Source organism: Equus quagga, chromosome 4, assembly GCF_021613505.1.
Source record: "Equus quagga isolate Etosha38 chromosome 4, UCLA_HA_Equagga_1.0, whole genome shotgun sequence".
In the NCBI taxonomy this organism is placed as follows: Eukaryota; Metazoa; Chordata; class Mammalia; order Perissodactyla; family Equidae; genus Equus; species Equus quagga.
This window is the reverse complement of record NC_060270.1, coordinates 106,168,725-106,191,111: the sequence shown is the minus strand read 5'-3', so window position 1 is coordinate 106,191,111 and position 22,387 is coordinate 106,168,725. Positions and strand designations below refer to the sequence as shown.

Sequence of the window (22,387 nt, the reverse complement as noted above, 5' to 3'; positions counted from 1 at the left end):
TTTGGCAAGTTATTTTAATTTCACTACTTTAAACAACGTGTAAAACAAATTTTAAACCATAAATTTAACATGCTGATACTTCAAAATAAATGGGGTTTATGAAATCGCATTGTGAAATTTTATCACTTGCATCAGTAATATAATGTGACAATCTTACTTGATATTAGTAATTATCAGTTATGCAGATAAATCCTAGCTTAAACTGAGGGAAAGCCTTGCAAGATTAAAAGGATAACACTCTATTAGTGTGAATTTTTGTGATGTTTTATACTTTAATTCTTCAAAACCTTTTTGTGATTCTTCATCAATGTTAATTAGTCACATAGCAAATAAATGTAGGGAAAATATTTTTTTAAATCCCAAAACTTCTCCAAAAAATGCTTATAGGACAACAAATCATAAGGTTTCTTTTTTCTTAAAAAAGAAAATACTATATAGTATGGAGTTTTTTTATAAGTTTTACCTATAGTTTATGTTGGTTTATAAACCTTTATGTCTTAAAAATACAAGCTTATATCTAGTCATTTGTTTCTGTGCGATTGTGAGTCAAGAGTATATATGAATAGGTACTGTGTGTTTGGACTTTATTTTTAATTGGTAGTTTATCCAAAATTCAATTTAGAATAAATCATTTGCTTTCATCTACCAGTGAGGACAAATGTAGTTGTTTGCTTCTGACTGTGAATGTGTAGTACACTTGGAAATCATGAAGGCACTAGAGAGCAAAATCACCTTCACTCAGAGCCTTCCTCTCCTTTTTCTACTCAGTGGTGTTGACATCCTCTCTTAATGCTTTATCCCCAATCTAATTCCCTTTTTATCACTACAAATATTCCACCCTACAGCCCTCCTCTCAGAAAATGATCTGAAACACATTCACATTGAAGTATGGTTGTAAAAGTAATTAATGAGAGAGTTTGTAGGATATCTTCTTTTAGGATGGTTTTCTGAGGCTTCTAATACCAAACCAGGAGCTCTGGTATCCCCATTGGTGCTGGCAGAACAATGAAAGTGTGCTGGGCTCTTATCCCAATGAGTGAATAATTTACTTCCTTATCTGTGGGTTTGAACAGCGCTGTTGAATTGATCACACACTGTATTTATTATAGTGCCTGTTGCCTTTGTGGGAGGATTTCATAGTCTCTTGTCTAAAATGGTACAACCGTTTATGGTTTTTAAGTGAACAAAAATACAGTTAATAGACCACATATCTTTTATGTCCGAGGTTCACTCTGTTTGGTTTTATAGTGTTTTGAAGCCCTCTCCTGCATATTATTTCATTTGCTCCTCACTTCAATGCAGCAGGTGAGGGACTGTGGTCATCTCGATTCTCAAAGGCTGGAGACTGTACAGATCCTCCCACAGCCCAACAGCTTCACATGTAGATTATTTTCTTTGAGGAAGACGTTATGAAAATGAATTCAAGATCAATTTATAACTAATGTTTTTAGCTAATGGGTAGTACCACTAATTAGTCAGAAACCACTTAGGGTCTCTCTCCTTGTCCCTATCAATGTTTCATATGCCAGTAGGAGCACAGGACTTTTAACATGGATTTAGCAATTTTATTTTAAATTTATAAACGTGAGTTTTTAAAAAGGAAATTTTAAAATGCAAGGTCTTATTTAATTAAACAGTAGATTGGAGCAAAATCTTTAACATAGCATAGCATTAAGTATATGGTAGGTACTTAATAAGTTTTTGCTGAATGATGAACATCGTAAGAAAATAGGTTTTATAGTGAGCTGTTTTTCCCCTTTTGGTTCGAGTACAGATTAAATAAATTGATTAAATAAACTTGGGAAATATTACATACTTAGGAAAGTATCTGATTTAAGGTAATCTCTACAAAGATGAATATTTACTAAAATTGCACTATTTAAAAATTGCAAATAATAAGAAAAATGGGTGATTTCTACAAGGAAGGAGAAAAACTTAGTTTTTATTTGAGCAATTAAAAGTATAAGCCATTTTTACAGGTTATCTAATTTGTTGGTTATTTTTCTTATATAAAATGTTATTTGTGTTTCAAATTATATTGTGGAGAAATCTTACAATAGCATGTTTTAATCCTTGACATGTAGTCTATATCAGCGGACTTGATCTCTGGGTGAGTGGTCTGGTTGTAAAAAAAATTTGTTTTGATCTGTTTATATTTACATAGCATTAAGATCATCTTACATAGAAAGAAACTATCCGCTATCATTTCTATGATGATAAACGTTAAATAATTGTAATTTTAGTAATGTTATAGCTGTGAAATAACGTAGTAAAAGTCATAATTGTTCTTCTACTTCTTTGACTTCTTCTAGATGTATTGAACAAAAATTTAAGCGCTGTCCTCCCCTGCCTACAACCAGTGTCATAATAGTTTTTCATAATGAAGCGTGGTCCACCCTGCTTAGAACTGTCCACAGTGTGCTGTATTCTTCACCTGCCATACTGCTGAAGGAAATCATTTTGGTGGATGATGCTAGTGTAGATGGTAAGAAAGCTCATGCAAATTAGATTGTTTCCCAAATAAATCCATGTGATGTTGTTCCAAGTCTATTTGGTTATATTAGACTCTGTGTATACCATCTCAGAGCTTAAATATGATAGCTTAGATGGTATGTATGATGGATGAAAGTAGAATCCAAGGATGTCCATATTTGAATATTTTGGAGTTCAGAAATATATGAGACACCATCATTCATAGCTTTGTAGTCCTCAGTGTGAGACTTTTATCATAAGACATAGTAGTTAAGAGTGCAGGCTTGAGCCTTGAGTCAGGCTGCCTTGGTTTGAATCCCAGTTTTGGTCCTAACCAGCTATTTAACTTGCAGGAGTTATTTAACCCCCTATACCTCAGTTTCTTATCTGTAAAATGGGGAAGATGCCGTATCTCATCAAATGTATTGTATGGTGTGTCATTAGTTTATATACCACTAGAATAAGAAAATGTCACAGCCCATTAAAACTAATATACCACTGATTATAGGAAGTATCTACTTGGACAGCTTAGAATTGAGGAAATATATAAATAGTGCATAATTCCTAGGATTCTTTTGAACATTATCTGAGTTAATATAAACAATATATTAATAATATAAATGAGTAGTTAAAAATCACTAGAGTCACTATATCCTGTTTTAGTTTGGCTCTTTTAAATGTTCCCATATTTTCTACAAAGTTAGCCAAATTCTTTAATGCATTTCCACTTAAAATTACAATAGTCAGTTACTATATTACGCATTTTAAATTGGAATCACAAAGCTAATCTGACAGATACTCTAATTTGCTAAATTTTCAAACATTACAAGTATTTTGTATACCAAACCGATACACATTATTTCAATGATTATAAAATTTATTCCTGAACGAGCTCAACTTTGGAGCCAGATTCCTTGAGGTCAGATTCCAGCTCCAGCACTAACTAGCTGTTTCCTCATCTGTAAAATGGGGGTAATACTCTTTCATCAAATCCAAAGCACCATCTATTGTAAGATAAACCATTGCTTTATGTGCCATGAGAAAAGAAGAAAAGAACCCAACGCTGCCCATTAAGTGACATGTCATCAATTATAAGATGTATCCAGACTTCAGAAATGGTAGTGAGTGAATAAAGCATAAAATTATTAACCTGATTTATTTAATTATTTCTGCATACAATTCTAAGCATTCCTATGGTTTCAAAATCAAATATCCTGAGTGATTTGAGCTTTTGTTCTCAAGGTAAGTGAACATCTAGGTGGAATAAGTTTGCTTATCACTAGAGATTTTTGACCTGGATGTGAAACTTGTTCACCAAGTGGGGAAATTTTATAATTCAAGTTTCCTATGTTCCAGTTACGCACTATATACAGATCTCTGATTTGAATCTCCAGTCTTCTTACCCATGTTACTTCATCACTCAGTTGTGATCAGCTAATTTATTTACTGCTTGATCTGTTCTGAATTTTTTCTTATTCTTTCTGTCTAGTTGGACTGTAGTCCATGGAGTTTTAAGTGACATCTGATTAAGTTCTGCACACTTCTCATATATTTTATCTTAAAAAACAAAAACTTTGAAACCTTTCTCCTTTGGTTTCTTGAACTCTCCTCTCAGATGATTTTTATTTTGTTTGATTTTACAAGTTGTGGGGCAATAGGGGCACAATACGGCTACTTGTAGTAAGCCTTCAATTGAAGGTAACTTCTGTTATTCAATTGCATGAACAAAATTAATAGAATTAAAGAAATTAGAATGAAAAGTGATATCCATTCATAATCTTTGTTTTAACTATTTTAATCTTTTCCTTTTCTTTCCTAATCACTGTGTAAATAAGCATATAGTGTTTATCTAACTATATCCATGTCAGAAATCCAGTTTTGAAATCTGACATTTCCACATAACATTGTTATTAACCCCTTTCTTTTACCTCAAAACTTTATTTTTAGTGACAGTGGTGAACTAGATGCATTTTATTTGACCTTTTGCCTTTGTTCATCCCATAGTGTTACTGTACATTATACTGCAGTGAATATCCTTGTGCTTATGTTATTTTCCTTCTTTTGAATTATGTCTTTGGATAAGTTAGGAGAAGTAGGGCTGCTGGGTCAAAGGGTCTGAATATTTTTATAATTCTTTATAGCAATCAACAACAGATTTAAAACAGTTTTCTTGGCGAGGACTATCTTTGCGTACTAGTGTGATTTGTCTTATTGAATCAGTCAAAGAGCTATCTAATGAGTACCCACTGTGGAAAATGTGTCCCTTGTTGCTGGAAAGGAGCTTGTGAAGTAGAAACCAGAGTTCCGTGCTTTCAGTTTGCTTAGGGAAAAACAGCACAAATATGTGGATAATCAAGTAACAAAGAGATAGTTAAATCCCATCGATGACAAACAGAAGATGATCAACATTTTCAGGGCATAGGCCATGTGCTAGTCCCTGTCTTAAATGCTGTATTTGTACAGTAATCTCTCATTCTATCCTCTCGACCCCCTGTGAGGGAGGATAGTATCCTCATCTCATAGATAAAGAAACTGAGATACAAAAAGGTAAAATAACTTCCCAAAGTCACACTTCTAAAAGTTTCAGTGCTATAAATTGAACCAAGGAGGTCTGATTTTACAGCTTTGTGCTCTTAACCTCACAAAAAGGGGTGTGCATGGGGACTATTTAGGGGGCAAGTAAGAATCTATAGGAAGTTTGGAGGTTGGGGAGAAATCAGAAATTTCTTAACACATTGAAATAGTGGGAGGGTTTATTGAAGGAATCTGTAGTGATCCGTTTAAAAAATCAGTCTCCAATACGACCTTTGAAATGTGTCTATTTTATAAGTTTCTCTTTTACAAGCCTGTGATTAAAACAAATACATATGATTATATTTTTAAGACAAATTACAATCCTGTTGTATTTCAGAATCTGAAATACTTAGAAGATGTTTAGAAACTTAATCTATTACTCTGAGACAACAATGTTTGAATACATTTATGTTTCCACAAAAGTTCCTGGTCTCTCACCTCCTTTATGAATGTTTAAGCTTTAAATAAGTGACTCTCTTATCTGCACCACTGGAGAGTTGAAAAAATATATATCACAGATAAAGTGAGAGTCATGCATTTGCTTCTGAAATCCCCCAGAAGCAAACATCTACCCAGGAATTTATTGATGTTCTCAATATTCCCAAATCTTTTTGAGCCTGTGCTGTGGGCCCAAGAAGCCTGCTTGAAGAATTGCGTTATATACTCAACAAGGAATCAAGAATTTAATGGTGAAAAAACTGGCTTAAGAAGTTATTTGAAAGCATGAACACCACTTGACTGACTTGATTAATGTGTTTTTCTTTTACCTACTTTCTTAACTCTTGCTTATCTTATTATGTATCTCATCCAAATGGGACTATTGAATATACAGCCATTACTAAAGTTTTGTCTAGTTTTAAACTTCATTTCTGATTTACATACTCATTTCTTCTTTCATGTTTTTACTGGAAAAAATTCTGCGTCAGGAGACTCCAGAGCTTTTGAAAATTTTCTGCTGACCCTTTATAGAAATATTCCCAAACTGCTGTAGCCCGGAGTTTCCTACTTGCCTTTTTCTTGAGATTTTGGTCTTCGATTATTTTGATCACTGCCTAAATACCAGAGAATCTTTTTGATACTTGGCATTTTTCTATAAATTTCCAGATTTAAATACCAATTTAAAAAAGTACCAAATATCTTTTTGGCCAAATTCAGTCTCTTTCACTTCCTTAGTCTATTTTCTCCAACCTCTAAATGATCTTTCTTAACTCTTGGGGTCTGCCCCTTTTGAAATCTCTCACTTCCCCCAAATAGATTGCATTTATTGAAATGACATGTACAAGATAAGTGTATGTTATGATGTTATGCATTATAATAGTTCAGAAGTTAAGATTTGTATATGTAGATTTTTTCCAGTAAAGAGTTAAAAACAAAATGTTCATCTCAGCGGTAGAATATGTGCAACTATTAAGATTATGAATGTGGAAGGATCATTGCCCTTTGGTTTATTTGTTAGCTTTCGTATGTTATATATGAAAATAAACTTAGGAAGAGTTAATCCTGATTTCCTTTTTTCTTACAGAGTACTTACATGGTAAACTAGAAGAATATATAAAACAATTTTCTATAGTAAAAATAGTCAGACAAAGAGAGAGAAAAGGTCTGATCACTGCTCGGTTGCTAGGAGCAGCAGTAGCAACAGCTGAAACGCTCACATTTTTAGATGCTCACTGTAAGTATATATGTATAAACACAGTTGTAACATTTTCCCTCCCCCTCCTTCTAATTTAAAAGGTAAGGAAGACTTTTCTTTAAATGCCTGATTGCATTTTCTATAACATCATTTTCAACGGATCATTCTAGCTATGACAGCCCACACAAATGACAGTTCTGCTTAGGAACTTCCTTTCACTTACACGGAGTTCTTACCTCCCTTCTGTTTAAGGTTCCTCAACTTGAATGTCCTCCAGTGACTGGCGTCCCCAGCGAGTTATCCTTGCCTGGGATTTTTTTCAGATGCTCATTGTGTCAAAAAAACCGAAAGACTTTTCCTTGTTATTCTTGATTCCTAAAATTAGTGAAAGATTTGTTTAAGTGTAGTCAACCCTATCATTAAACTTTGTCCTAGTACTGACACTTTTAATTTTTATATTTCAGTTTTGTTTTTTGTTTTTTTTTCAGAGATTTGCATACTCCTTTGCCAAGTTAGGGGTGCCCCTTCCCCACTTCTTCTAGTATCTGTCCCATAAACATTGGCAGTTTTTGTTGCTGCTTGAGTTTTTTTTTCCCCTTTGTATTTTAATGTTTTTTTGTGTGTGTCAGTGATTCTAGATAAACTATTAAGAAAGTATTTTTAGAGTCGATGTTTAATGTGCACGTTAGGTATTACTAAAATGTCACTCACTCCCTCAAGCTCTAAATTTAGTGGATTTTACTTTCTGTATGAGTGTTTAGCTTTGAACTGGCCAGCCCTTAGGTTAAATTTGACCCAACTAGTGGTTTTGAGTCTACACTGATTGTTACGGAGACGCTTTTGGATTTGCTTGAGTCTCTTTAGAGCTAACACACCCAGTATTCTCTTAATACCAGGCACTTAAATAAATGAAGATAGATCTAAAGGTAATCCCAAAAAGGTGATTTTTAAAAGGAAATGGTCCATTCTGCAATATTCCCTCTCCTAGTCAAAAGTTAGAATAAAGTCAGGCTGGGCATTCTTCCCCTCCAAGTGAATGTGTCTGATGGTCCTCCTGCACCATGACTGTCAGACTCCACTGGATGGGGGCCCTGAGCAGGACTGCACACACTGGCATCTCCTGAACTCTCTGTGTGTTATGTGAGACAGCCTGGCCTGTGACCAGGGCCCAGACTTCATGGCACTCCTTGGCCCCATTTTCCATTAAGGCTGGGACAGATTTGAATGGTCTTTCTCCAACTGCTACAACCAGAATATTCTGACTCCTTAACTTATTTCCTCCCAAGACCTACTCAGAGAAATGAAGATTTCAATTACTGTATCTTATTCAGGGAGACAAATTTAAATCAGAACACTTTTGAGGCTAGGTGATATCAATTAGCAAAAAGTTATCTTTGATTCGTAGCCCATTTTAAAGAGAAACACATCATCTGATACTTAAATACATCCATATCATTTTGTTTCCATTCCAGAGTTAAAAGAAGATCAGTCATATGTAGGGAAATTTTCCCAACTATGTTGAATCTTGCTTTACTTTTTTCATTCTACCCTCATCTCACCCTAAGAATCCTTTAAGAAATCTCCCCTGTATAAATCTTCAAAACACAAATGACTTTGTTATTTTCATTTCTCTGTAAACCCTTTTTGGAAAAACAAAAAGAAAGAACACTCAATGTTTTCACTGAATTAATTAAAATTGTGTTCCTTCAGGCGAGTGTTTCTATGGTTGGTTAGAACCTTTGTTGGCCAGAATAGCGGAGAACTACACTGCCGTTGTGAGTCCAGATATTGCATCCATAGATATGAACACGTTTGAATTCAACAAACCTTCTCCTTATGGAAGTAACCATAACCGTGGAAATTTTGACTGGAGCCTTTCATTTGGCTGGGAATCACTTCCGGATCATGAGAGGCAAAGAAGGAAAGATGAAACCTACCCAATTAAGTAAGATGATTGCTCTCAAAGTCTTGTATACAGTTCAGTTATTTGAATATTTATGCAGTCTTTGCTTTTTACAGTAATTGCCTCCAAGTTAATTCACACTAACAAAATAAAGAACACACACATTCCATATGTAGGGAACTGAAAAGTCATTTATGTACGTACTTACACATGATGTTACCAAATAGGAAGCAGAATTAAGTGAGCTCTTATGTCTTCCTCATAATCATTACTTGAGAGTCTTTAAGCTTGGTCACACACTTAATTTTGCCCTGCTGGGAAAGGATACTTAAAGCATATCTTCCCTACAAAAACTTGACTTTGAAGATAGCATTTTTAGTTTTTGTGAATCTATATAAAAGCTTTGGAATTGCGACTTCTCTTTGATTTGTTTCTGAATTTAATTCAGATACTCTTCAAATGTTTTTTTCTTATTTGACTTTTATAACAAAGTTTGACAATGGATTTTTTTTTTCAGAACACCCACTTTTGCAGGAGGCCTTTTTTCCATATCAAAAGAATATTTTGAATATATTGGAACTTACGATGAAGAAATGGAAATCTGGGGAGGTGAAAATATAGAAATGTCTTTCAGAGTAAGTTTATAAATATAGCACACATATTAAATAGTAAAATATATATTTTGTTTTAATTGGCTGATACAGATTATCATGGAAGTGTACAGTCTTTACTTTTTGTGGTTTCTAAAATTTAATTGCTAGAAATTTTAGAATAAGGATATTTCCTTTTAAAATGTAACTTAAAGTATTTATTCATTGCTGTGAATATAACAAGAAGAATCAGTGAAACGCCTGTGTCCAGGCAATAACACCAATTAATGCACTTATAGCTACTGAATTCCAGCCAAGGTAAACATAATTAAATCTAGTGCTTCAGGAAATGAGTTGGTTATCAAGGGAGTCAGAATGGAAAAACATTTATGTATAATTTTAAAGGACGCTGAACTGAACTCTTTGGATTAAATGAGCTTTTTTTCCCCCTATACATATTAAAAGTTAATATGAGAAACAAAACAAAGGCTTTGGATGGTCTCCACATGTACTTATTTGATTTCATTAGTTCATTTTCTGCATGACTTTGTCATTCATTTTTCATCCCTTAGGTTGGAATGTAGTGGAAAAAGAACTCAACTAGGAGTTAGAAGATTTAAGTTTTAACTTTGGCTCCATCACATAATGGCAGTGATGATCTTAGCCAAGTACAAACTGCTTAAGGGCAGGGGTCTTATTTTATTCATTTTAGTATTCCCAACCCCTAGCACATGTTGGATCTCAGGCACAGTTGGTTAAATTGAACATATTACTGAGTTTTCTCATTTGTTTAAAAAAGAAAAAAGAATGTGATCACTTGCCCTAATACTAGCACATTCTATTAAGCATGACTTCATTTTAGATTTTTTGCTTAGTGATTATTTATGGCAGAACCAATTTGATATTTAAGTGACTAAGTATTGATATAATGATTTGCCATTTTATTTAAAGTTAATACAAATAAACTTTTTGACCCTCTATCTCTAAATAGGTATGTATGAGTTTTTTTATAATGACTAAGTACTTCTCAAGTTTAATAGTTTATACTTTGGTAATAATGGTCATCTGGAATTGTTTTCTTGATTACAAAATTGAATATGCAAGGAGTAAATAGAGTCTGGGTCCACTTACTGCAAGACTGCTAGTTTATGCCACAGAAGAGAGAATCTCTCATTCAAGTTAAGTGAATATATAAGTTGTGTAAGAAGATGGAAGTGAGATACAGAAGAACCTTTGGTCTTCTATGTATATTGGAGAACTTGCATAATTGTTTGCAAAAAAAGAAATTTTGGGATCCATTTTTATGAAAGATTTGAAATACTGTTTTGTTAAAATACTCTTTGAAAATATGCTTTTGTTGTCTTTAGTGTTTGCACCATTTAATAAAATTGTTCTTTATGTTGAAGAACTTGAAGTGGCAGAGGACAGAGACTATTTGTGAGGTTGTAATAAATCTCTCTTCTATATTTTGTTTTTGTTAATATTTTAAAGGTGAACTTAAAAGCAACACTTTGATTTTTCTAAAATACTGTAAATTTAAACAAATATCATTAATTATCAGGTATGGCAATGTGGTGGGCAGTTGGAGATTATGCCTTGCTCTGTTGTTGGACATGTTTTTCGCAGCAAAAGCCCTCATTCCTTTCCAAAAGGCACTCAGGTGATTGCTCGCAACCAAGTTCGCCTTGCAGAAGTATGGATGGATGAATACAAGGAAATATTTTATAGGAGAAACACAGATGCAGCAAAAATTGTTAAACAAGTAAGTTAGAGCTAGGTAATTAAATTACAGTAAAAATCTACACAAGTTCGCATGTTCTTTTACTTGTTTGAGTTGACTCAAGCAGAAACATTTAAAAAGTTATTTTTGAAGCTGGGTGTTTTAATTCTTAAAATATATAACTTATTGGTGCCAGTTTTCTCTTTTTTAAGGAATAATCAAGTAAACTACTTTTAAAAAATTTAAGCATTCTACTTGATGTTTCCTTTTTAATATGGAGGATATTTAGTTTTTGTAACTGCCATGGTTCAGTGTTTTACTCAAAATTAAGTGGATCAGATTTTAACTGGTTTTAGGTGATGTGATTAACACCTAAATCAAGTTACTGGGGTGGCTTTTTGAATTGGAAATAGCAACCATGGCAGACTGTGGCAGGAGAATGAACCAGGAGTATCAAGTCTTTTTCATTTCAAGTTCTAGTTCCACTACTCACTGGAGGGGTTACCTTGGCAAAACCTCTCGAGACTGTAAAATGGGGATGGCATTTCTTAGAGTGGTTGTGAGGTTGGCCCGACGTGGAGTGCGTGCCCACCAAGTTTCTTCTTTCTCTTTCTCTGTCTTGAGAGATAAAATACTTGCTTCTCTCCCAGAGTAGTTGTGAAATAAGGAAATAAGTGCTAACAAATGTACGATACTGTTGTTGCTGTTGACCTGTCGTAGATAAAAGCTCTGTGGAATCGTGCTGCCTAATACGTTAGAACTGAGCTGCAGCCGTTTTAATACTGGATGTGGTAAATGAACTAGGCAGTTTAAGAACATGTTTCAGTGAATGGCACCCAACTCTTTGGAAGAAACAGTGCTGATTTGTGGGGTAGGGTATATATGTTGGGATTAAAAGGCATCAACATTTAGCCTGTCATAAAGAAAGATCTGTTAACCTCTTTCCACCTTTTCTTCAGTCTCCAGTGTCTCCCTGTAACCTGTCAGTAGTGTGCAAAGTCAGCCCACAGCTGGGTTAGATCTGTATTTTTTTACCCAAGGCTGCCAAGACAAATTGGGCAGATTGTGTGCCACACAAGGGTACGTGGCTAAGCAGACAAGTGGGTACTAAATACAACTTTTGCCCTCTTGGCACACGACGGGGCCACTGAGCCGGCAAACCTTTGTTTTTATCACAGGGCAAATTGATCTAGGTAGTAAGATGCATAAGCTAACCAGAAGTCTTTTAGAGTTTCATACTTTTTGCCAGAAAACCTGGGTTCAAGACATTGAAGTTGGCAGAGAAAGTATTTTTCTTAGGTGAATTGATAAGCTTGAGTATTTACCTGTTCATATATTCAGATGCCAAATATAATTTTTCTTTAAAATTTTGCCTATAGACCAAATTGCTTTTCAGTTTAATAGTGCTCTTAAAACTTTTTTTCTTCATCCCTTAAAATGAAGAAAAATAAATTGCAATTAATTAAAAACTTGCCTTTTTCTACTAATACATTGTTATTGTTAGGGGATACTATTAGGAGTAAGAAATACCCTTAAAACTAAAAATAATTATTCCCAACCGTTGTTTTTTGTGATCTTGACTAGAGAAAAGACATAAATCACATTATGTGCTGGCACTGTTTCTCTCTACCTGCTTTCTCACATCTCACTTTACGGATCACTTTTGGGTGTAAAATTGGGATCAATTTTGGATGGTGCCACTACCATTTCTTTGCCCACAGCAGTTTGCTAGAGATCTTTGTCCCATGTGTGAGGTTTGTGGCAAAAAGGAAGAATAAAATAGCACTATGTCAGCCCCACAGTGGTACCTGATTCTCTTTGAAGCCAGAAACAAGCGGGCAGACGTACTTGCTGTCTGAATGAGCAGTGAATGCAGTTAAATTGCATCTTGCCTTTTGGCCCAGAATTATTTTTTTAAGACCTAAGTGTAAATAGAAATAGTAGCATTTGAAGTACTTTATCAGTGCTGTGTTGATTAAGCATTCCTTTCACTTCTCATCTTTCTCCAGAAATCATTTGGTGATCTTTCAAAAAGATTTGCAATAAAGCACCGCCTTCAATGTAAAAATTTTACATGGTATCTGAACAATATTTACCCAGAAGTGTATGTGCCAGACCTTAATCCTGTTATATCTGGATATGTGAGTATTTTCCTGTTCCTTTTTACTTAGTATACTCCTTGCCACCAACATTTATGTGGTTCAGGGAAAATTGCTGAAATACTTTCTGGTTTATTGCTGTCGAGAATTTATATTGTTATTAACACTACTTCCTGAAATCAATTGAAAAAAATACATATACCACATAGATTTTTAAATTTTGTTTTATAACTTGAAATTTTTCCTTTAGATTAAAAGCTTTGGTCAGTCTCTATGTCTGGATGTTGGAGAAAATAACCAAGGAGGCAAACCATTAATTCTGTACACGTGTCATGGCCTTGGGGGAAACCAGGTGAGCACCACGCTAAAGAGCCCTCTCCTCATTAGCTCTTCCAAACACAAGGAAGTTGTTGCATGTTTTCCAGAAGTCCTGAAGTAGTTTTCTATTCAGGTCAACTGGTGTGTGAAATGTTGTTAGATTAAGTTTGGCAATTAATATTGAAGTTGCAGAGTACTTTATTTTGATTTTCATCCTGGCTCTGAAAACAATTTGATCTTGCTTACCCATTCAGTAGAAAGGCAAATGAGAAAAATAACAGAATAGTGTCATTTGAAATAAAAAACAGGATCTGTGCAGATCTCTGATGTTGTGTGACTATTGGCATGGTGATTTTGCAAAATTTTACATAAAGGCTGTATTTAACTAGATTCAGTTAATACCGAAAGAGCAGCAGTATAAATTATTTTTGTAGACCATGATATTGTTTCAGTATGTTCTAAAAAAAGGTATGTTCTTGGTTCTCCTTGATTGATGGCCTCTCTGCTTGTTACCAGTCTTTGACTGTTTTACCTATTAAACTCAAATGTGGAATGTCACTATTTGTCCTACTATGAGTAGAGAACATATTAAAATATTGTTTCTAGTTTTTTGCTTCCTTTTTTTACCTTTTACAAGTTAACTCCTGGAAGGATTAAACTTTTTCTCTCATTTATTCATTGAACAAATTCACTGAGTGACCCCTGCATGCCAGGTGTTCTGCTAGGTTCAAGCAATTTAGATTCTAACTCCTTCAGGAAATCTATATTTCAGAACCGGTGGTTACAGTCAGGATGTCTTTGATAAAGCATTACAGTGCTCTGTGGGTATGGAGGAGGTCATCTGAATTAGACTGGGTTCCCATGCATTTTCCTGTGAAAGATGACATTTTGAAACATTTTTTGAAAGGTAGGTAGGATTTAGTGAGGTGGCTAGGAAGAATGAGAATAAAATGAGAAGAGTGTGAAGAAAGGTGTACTAAGGAGAGGAACTGGCGTGTCTGTGTTCTGGAATTTGGTAGTATTTTGGTGTAGAGTCCAAGATGTGTGTGGAAGATTTTCACAATATTAAATACCCTTGATGTCCTATTTTAACAGGATAGGACTTTGATGATGTCAGTTTTTTTGTGTGTGAGGAGGATTGGCCCTGAGCTAACATCTGTTGCCAATCTTCCTCTGTTTGCTTGAGGAAGATTGTCACTGAGCTAACATCTGTGCCAGTCTTCCTTATTTTATGTGGGATGCTGCCATAGTGTGGCTTGACAAGCAGTGCTAGATCTGTGCCCAGGACCCGAACCTGCGAACCCCGGGCCGCCACAGCAGAGTGCATGAACTTAACTACTACACCACCGGGCCGGCCCCTGATGATGTCAGTTTTAAGAAGGAAGCATCAGTTTATTTGCTGGCTCATGCTCTCCCATGTTTCTTCCTACTCATTAGGTTCACCTTGATCTAGTTCTAATCCTTATTCATCCAAACCTATCGCTGTACTGAGAGTAGATGATGCGATGCCCAGAAGTCTTAGCTGGTGAGCGGTGTCATTCTGAAATGAGATGGAGATACACATACACAGATATACACACATACATATATACCTGTATCTATATACATATATATACCTATGTATGCACATAGGTGTTTTATGTGTATACATGTATGCATATTTTAAAATTTTTCTAATTATATAAATAACAGCATTCTTTGGAAATAACACTGGACTATGCTAGTAAAAATTAAGGTGTTAAGCAATAAGAAATATTTCCTCATTTGTAAAAATCTTATCACTAAATATGAATACTTATAAACTTCTCTCAGATTTCCTCTAACATTACATGTATTTTATCATAAAAGTTGGAGATATATTTTCGCATTGTTTTGTCTGTTTTTCTCTTATTGTTGCCATAAAGATGTTTTTGTAGTATTGTCTCTAAAATAAACTTTAAATTATAAATGGAATATATCTGTCTTTTAGAAATTTTGGAATGGAGAAATAATTCACATATGTTTTCAACAAATATTTGTTTACAGCCTATAGTGTAACTTGCAGTGTTATAATGGAAAAGACAAAGTCTTTATCTTGTAGAACCTGTGTTTTAGAAGGAAAAAAAAATATGTAACTTTGGGTATGAAGAAAATTAAAGCAGGGTAGGAGGATAATGTGCGTGTGTTGGGGGAGGGCACTGTTATTTTCAGAGATTCAGGAAGACCTTTTTGTGATCTTAGAGTAGAGGCCTGAAGGAGTTGGGAGAGGAGCCGTGTTCTGTGGCCAGAGGCCCAGTGGCAGGTCCACGAAGTAAGCCAAAAGCCAGTGAGGCTGGAGGAGAGTGAGCAGGAAGAGAGGAGTAAGAAATGAGGTCTGAGATAGATAAGGCACCTGATCATATAAGGCTTTGCAGACCTCATTAAGGAATTTGGCTTTAATTCTGAGTGTGGCAGAAGCCATCTGAGGGTTTTGAGCAGGAGAATAATTTTTATGGTTTATATTTTAAGATGACTCTGGCTTCTAGCAGTCTAACACAGCCATTGATTTTATCTTGGTTTCCTTTAAATTTTATTTTCAATCAAGCATTGCATTAAAACTACTTTGTGAATTTTAGTGCCTTGAGTGCTCAGTGTTCTTGATATCATCTAAATGGATCATTTCCTCATGTTCCCTTCTCCTGTTTTGAACAGCTAGAGATATTTTTATTATATCAAACTTGATTGTAACAGTATGTGTATAATGCCAAGTAAAAATAAGTGTCTCGATAACGTGACTAAATTAACTAGTACACTGGTGCAACGCAGGTTAAGTTAGTATGGCTTTGTGACACTTAATGCTTTGATTTTTCCACTTTTCTGTTCCAGGGTATTTGTCCCGGATCTAAGTTGTAAGTCTCTCCAGTGTTCTCAGCTAGCTATTTATGCACTCTGGTTGCCTAAGTATCTTTAACTGTTTTCCATTCCTTATAACTTCCCTTTAATGATTTTTTAAAAATAATATGAATGAAGTCAAATACTGGACAGCCTTTGTTATCATCTTTGAGATCCCAAGGTTTATCTTTTTTAAAGAAGTATATCCAGAGTGCTATTTTTATGACCTAAACCCATTTTCTTTCAATTTCTCCATTTGAAGAAATATCAGTTATAAAAATGATTGATATTGTATTTGTGGAAGGAGATGAATTAAGCATGAGACTAAGATCAGGGGAACCCAAGGGTAATTCAGCTAATGTTTGTGGAGTGCCTATTCTAATACACATAAAGGGTTTAGAACAGTCCCTGTGTAGTACATAATAAGGGCTCAATAAATATTAGTGCTATGACTAATTATTTCATTATTGAAAATCAATTTTGTTCACTTATTTTATCTTTGGAATGTCAACATTGTGAAATATTTGATTTGTATTGGATGTTGTTACTAGATACACTGCCTGACTTTGTTCTGTGGAGAAACTAGCTAGCTACACACACAGTTTCAATAGAGCCCTACAAAGGTTATCTCTGATGGACTGTAGGAACCCTGAAAAGTGTGTAATTTTGTGCATGGAAAACTAAAGAGGAAGATAATATTTGAATTGGCTTTTGAAGGATGAAAAGGAGTTAGCCAGGCAGAGAAGGATCCAGAAGGATGTGTCAGGCAGAGCACAGTAAAGCAAAGTCTTAGAGTTATGGAAGCAAATGTTCTGCACTGGTAGTAGAACTGTGTGAAAGGAACATCATATATAATTGAGGCAATAGTTGATGTAAAATTGAAAATGGAAGATTTCGTGTACCAATTAAGGAATGTGGGCTTTATCTTAAGTGACTCACTTAAGGAGGGGAAGTAGGGGATCAAATCAATGTTATAAAAGACTGGCAGCAGAGTGGGTTGGATTATAGGAGCAGAAGTTGGAGGGAACTGGAGATGTTGCAGTAGAGATTTTGAGTGCCTGACCAAGAGAAGTGAGGATACGGAAGTAAGAATGTGTGGGATGGTAATATCTGAGAGGAAAATTCGGTAGGACTAAGGGACTAATTAATTGGACGTATGGAGAGAGAGAAGCATCAGTAATAGTAACGATAGCTAAAATGTATGGAATGCTTTCTATTTACCAGTTATGGTTCTCAGTGTTTTAGTTGTATTAACCTGTTTGTCTTCATAACCCTATGGAGTAGGAGCTATTAAATTACCCATTTTACAGGCAAGAAAACTGAGACATGGAGAGTACCCCATGTAAATGTTTCTTGTTTAAACAAAAATGCCATTCATTTAGATGAATGAGAGAGAAGGAATACTCGTGGGGAGAAAGAGGCAGCTGAAGTGCTTGCCAGAAGTTTCCAGGCCCTTTTCTGTGGCATACCTGTCCTAACCTCCATCCTACCTGATAATTTCCAATTTCTGACATGGGGAAGAAGACAGTACCTTCTTAATTAAGTAACTACCTGTTGGTGATAGGCTGGAGAAAGGTTATAGTACTCTTCCATCATAAAAACTCAGCTTATATTTCTGATACCTTTTTTATTGGATTATTTTGTTGAAGTACACATGACTTCATTATTCAGTTAGTTGCTGATTTTTTTCTTGCTGGACCATTATTTTGCAACTGAGGATATAAGGTGCTTTTGCCTGTAACAGCATTTTTCCTTTTACAGTACTTTGAATACTCTGCTCAACATGAAATTCGGCATAACATTCAGAAGGAATTATGTCTTCATGCTGCTCAAGGTCTCGTCCAGCTGAAGGCATGTACCTACAAAGGTCACAAGACAGTTGCCACTGGAGAACAGATATGGGAGATCCAGAAGGTACCTCAATGCAATTAATTCACCTCTTTATGTAATTATTTTGATTAGCTCTAATTGCTTATCTAATTGCTTAACATTATCCATCAGAATTTTTCTGTCTTTGTTAACTTTCTTATTATGTATGTCTACCCACGTGATAAGAAAGAATATATCTATGAATTAAATACTGTTAGGAACAAAAGAATCGTAAAGTTGCTCAGTTAAATCATGGTTTATGCAGATCAACACTTCTGTCAATAATTAATAATAGTTGCCCGTATTTGTCTTTTTAGAGTTTCTTATAATGCTTCTTACAACAGTCACACTTTTTTTCCTGGCAGAGAGAAAAAAATCATTATTTTTTTTACCTAAAGTGATTAATTCTTTCCTCCCCTGTTTTAGTACTTTTTCATGAATCTGGATTTGAGAGAATACATGAAAGGTCTTTTCTGTTTTTAAGCATATGTTTTAAGGCTTAGCTGAAACATAGCAGTTTTTACCTGAAAATTGTTTTGTACAATACTAGAACACTATAAGACTGACTTTTACGACTTATGAGTTTTTAAAGAGGTTGTCATTTATAGCTATATCAATAGAATGTTTCTTGTTTGAAAACTTGATTCAGACCTTGCCCTGTATACCTCTCTTCATTGGTGTAATACCCTCTGTGAATTGAACAGTAGTGGCATAAATGGTGTTGTTTACGCCAGAAACCAACAAGATTTTGTGAGACACAGTTGATCTTAGAAAGATTAAAAGATAAGAGTGGTGTATATTTGGTATGCACTTCTCCCTTTAGCTTCAATGAGACCATGAAGTAGTTTTCATATTTATCAGTTAACAGTGAGTCTTGAAACTTAATGTCTGTTTTGTTTCCTTTTATTCTAGGATCAACTTCTATATAATCCATTCTTACAAATGTGCCTTACAGCAAATGGAGAGCATCCAAGCTTAGTGTCATGCAATCCATCAGATCCACTCCAAAAATGGATATTTAGCCAAAATGATTAAGTGTTCCTTAGAATTAAGGAGTTAAAAAAGGAGATATTTTTTATCATAAAACTGTGACGAGGCATACACTGTAGTTTTTGAAAATTATGCAAAAGCAGCTAATTGTAACTTATTCCAAGTGCATTTTTCTTATTTATATCTTAAAATGTCTATGTAGCACTGCTACAGAAATCCCTTAAGTTTCCGTTTCAAAGCACAAGAGCTAGTAATACCAAAGACTATTTTGAAATTTCCAGAAGTAGGGGAAGAGATGTTTACAGTATGATGAAAATAATTTTTCAAGTAAACTGATATTTGTGTGTTTTGTACACTTGAGGATACGCATAGCTACATTCACACACAATTTAAAATATTTCTTCTAGTTTTTTGGGGAGAGGGAGAAAGATTTGATACTGTATTTTTTTAACTACATAGAAATGGATCAGTGAAGGTCAAACATTGGCCTTTGTGTACAAACCAGGAAATTTTTATAGATCTAGAATTTACTATATAAAAATACAGGTAAACTTTTGTCACCTTTTGTTTACTTATCTGTCAAGTGTTTCCTTAAACATGAAATTAAATGCATAAGCAGAAGAATATTTTTGACACTTCACTTTCTTGGCAAATTTTAAAGTATTTTTTAGTCTGAAACTCACTTGAAGCACTTATGTCTTCCTTAGAAGACATTTCTTAAATAACTATACTATGTGTTTTCCCAAAGCAATTTTAAAAAAATTTATGTTACTATCTGTTGTAAAGTTGCCTTTTTCTTTCTCCTAGTCTTTTTTCTTGCCAAAATTCGCCAATCTTGAATGTTTGTGAAACTGAATTTCAAATGCAGAATACCTGACTCATTTAAAGCTAAATTTTATTTGTTGCTGATTCAATTACAGATTGTCTTTGTAATGAATTTTTTTCATCCAAAAAATATTTCTTATTTCTATCAATTTGGAAAACAATAAAACAAGTCCTTATCACTATTGGAATTAAGTTTTTTTCTCTTTTGGGTGAAATATGTAATTTATAATAGGTGGGGGAAGCATGAATTTTGTATACTGAATTTCTAAGCACCAATTGTGCAGCCATCAGATATTTTTTTAAGGAAAACTCAAACATTTGATAGTAATGGCATAAAAAATGAGGAATGGAGAAGATTCTATGTTAGATATTTAGAAAATTTTGTACTAATTTCTGATAACTTTTCTTGACATCTGATAGGGTAATTTTTTAAAGATGTGTTGCTTACGTAGGAGATTTAACACTTTTCTTTTTTGGTCATTTTATATATAGATCTCTTGTATTCTTATTTAAGAACTCAGGTATATTGGGTTCTTATTTTAAACCTGGCAGAGCCTCAATGGTACAAAAGAAAATATTTTTTAATTATTGGCCCCATCTTCTCATTGTTTGTAAGTTTGAAATTGCATTAAAAAACCTGCATTCTTTAATTTGTTACAATACCAACTTTTATTCCAATTCAGCTAACATTTTTTGTGTTTCTAACTTTGTGCCAGAAGTTATGGTAAGCAGAGTAAGACTAATATTGCCTTTGAGCTAAGGTCTTATGTAGCAGAAAGAAAGACAAATAATTTTAAAATAGCATAGTGAGTGACATTATGATGTTATATTTTATGATGCAGATGACAGCTAACTATTCATATTTAATATTTCTTTAATAAGTAAAGATATTCATTACTATAGCTAGTACAAATATGTATTGTGAAATATACACCAGTGCCCACATGTACAATTTCTGTTTCTCAATTGGTTACTCTAGAACGAACATCCAGGAGCAAATATTGCTCTTAGAGTTTGTTATATTTCACAAAACAAAACAAATTCTCAAATATATTTTATAAATGAACTTAAGTAAAGCATATTTAAAAAAAAATCTGAGAGCCCTCTGTATATTAGTCACGTGTTGTCATTTCAAGATCCAACTAAAATCTATTTAGGTTAGGTTGATTTTAATGTGGCTGCATTAAATGCATTCATAGGGAGAGTCCTTACCTGATTTGACAGCCTCAGGCTGCTGTTCAAGTGTAATATTACCCATTTCGTTAGGGATTTGCCCTTCAGGCTGGAAGTAGTGTCTTTGAAAAGCCTGAGTTTTGAAACAGTGCTGACAGGAAGTTACTATGGAGCCTGGTTGCCATCCATCTGAGAGATTTGAATGCCTGCAAGTGTGAAATTGCAAAACTCTTGCTCGGTTTGAAGCTACCATGGCAAATGGTCTGGTTGCTGCAGAAGACCTGGCATGTTGTCTTCATTCCAGAGGACCAAGTCCTAAGAACTCTAGATTAGTGAGCTACACTGCCAAACCTGCCAGGCAACCTGATGGGTAGGCTCACTGAAAACTGGGAGGTGACCACAGAATTAACCATAGGAGAAAGTAATCAAAACACTAAAATTGCCTATTACTACAATCAATGATGATAAACTTCTAAGTCCCTATATTGCCAGAGAATTGGCCTTACTGTTAATAGACAATTTAATTAAATACTATGTAAACCATCAAAATATCAGTGCAAAACGTAGGGAGCTGTTGTTTCTGAGAAAGCAAGGTTGAATGCTTTGGGAAAACCTGAGAAAAGTCAAATTATTAAAAAAAATGCTAAGTTATGCATGGATAAGAACTATAAAAGGTAGAGAAAACAAAAATCTAGGAAGGTTCTGCACTCAAATTCTTTCACAATTCACTTTATAAAGAGCAAAATGAAGTATCTTCAGATGATACATTTTTAGTGTGGTTTGTGCAGGAAGGATGTTACATAATTCCCATAAACCAATTCGTACTCAAATAAAAGGCCTTGACCTTACAATGAAATATTTGTGAAGGAATTAGTATACATAACAAATGTAGGAGTGTGTGTATGTGTTTTAAGTTAAAAATATGTGATGTGAATCTTCTTTTTTATGGCTTACTATTTTAACTACTTTTTTCAAATCATCAGTCAACTATCAGCTCAATTGCATTGGAGAAGAGTTTTCTTTTGCACACATATATAGTCACTATTCCTGTCTAATCTTCAAAAACTCTAGTCTTTAACAATATTTAGAAAATATCTTTTATGTTTTTGCAATTATAGTAGGCATCAGGGACTAATGATACACAAAATGGTTGCTATTTTCAACAAGTTTACAGTCTAGTAATGTGGTCATCAGTAAGGTATCATGACAATGATATTTTGGAGAGAAACAGTCCATGATGGAGTCAATACCTTCAGCCTCTGGTGAGTCCATTGCCAGGAGCTAGAGAAGAAAACAGACATGCCCCATATTTTAGAGGTGAATAACCAGAGTAATGCTTCTCAGACTTTATTGTGCACACCTGGGGATCTT

The 22,387-nt window shown here is 34.4% G+C and overlaps 1 protein-coding gene across 2 annotated transcripts in view; it reads left to right on the top strand.

Annotated features, from left to right (window-relative positions):
- GALNT3 (polypeptide N-acetylgalactosaminyltransferase 3) overlaps positions 1 to 20,025 on the top strand; it is a 44,657-nt gene extending 24,632 nt beyond the window's left edge. For both annotated transcript variants that reach the window (XM_046659335.1, XM_046659334.1), the window contains exons 3-11: positions 2,313 to 2,485; positions 6,569 to 6,718; positions 8,390 to 8,624; positions 9,100 to 9,217; positions 10,734 to 10,934; positions 12,902 to 13,033; positions 13,242 to 13,343; positions 17,921 to 18,073; positions 18,941 to 20,025. In XM_046659335.1, the coding sequence (XP_046515291.1) occupies positions 2,313 to 2,485; positions 6,569 to 6,718; positions 8,390 to 8,624; positions 9,100 to 9,217; positions 10,734 to 10,934; positions 12,902 to 13,033; positions 13,242 to 13,343; positions 17,921 to 18,073; positions 18,941 to 19,063 (1,387 nt within the window). In that variant the 3' untranslated portion in view covers positions 19,064 to 20,025. The remainder of the gene's footprint in view (positions 1 to 2,312; positions 2,486 to 6,568; positions 6,719 to 8,389; positions 8,625 to 9,099; positions 9,218 to 10,733; positions 10,935 to 12,901; positions 13,034 to 13,241; positions 13,344 to 17,920; positions 18,074 to 18,940) is intronic.
- The last annotated feature ends 2,362 nt before the right edge of the window (positions 20,026 to 22,387 follow it).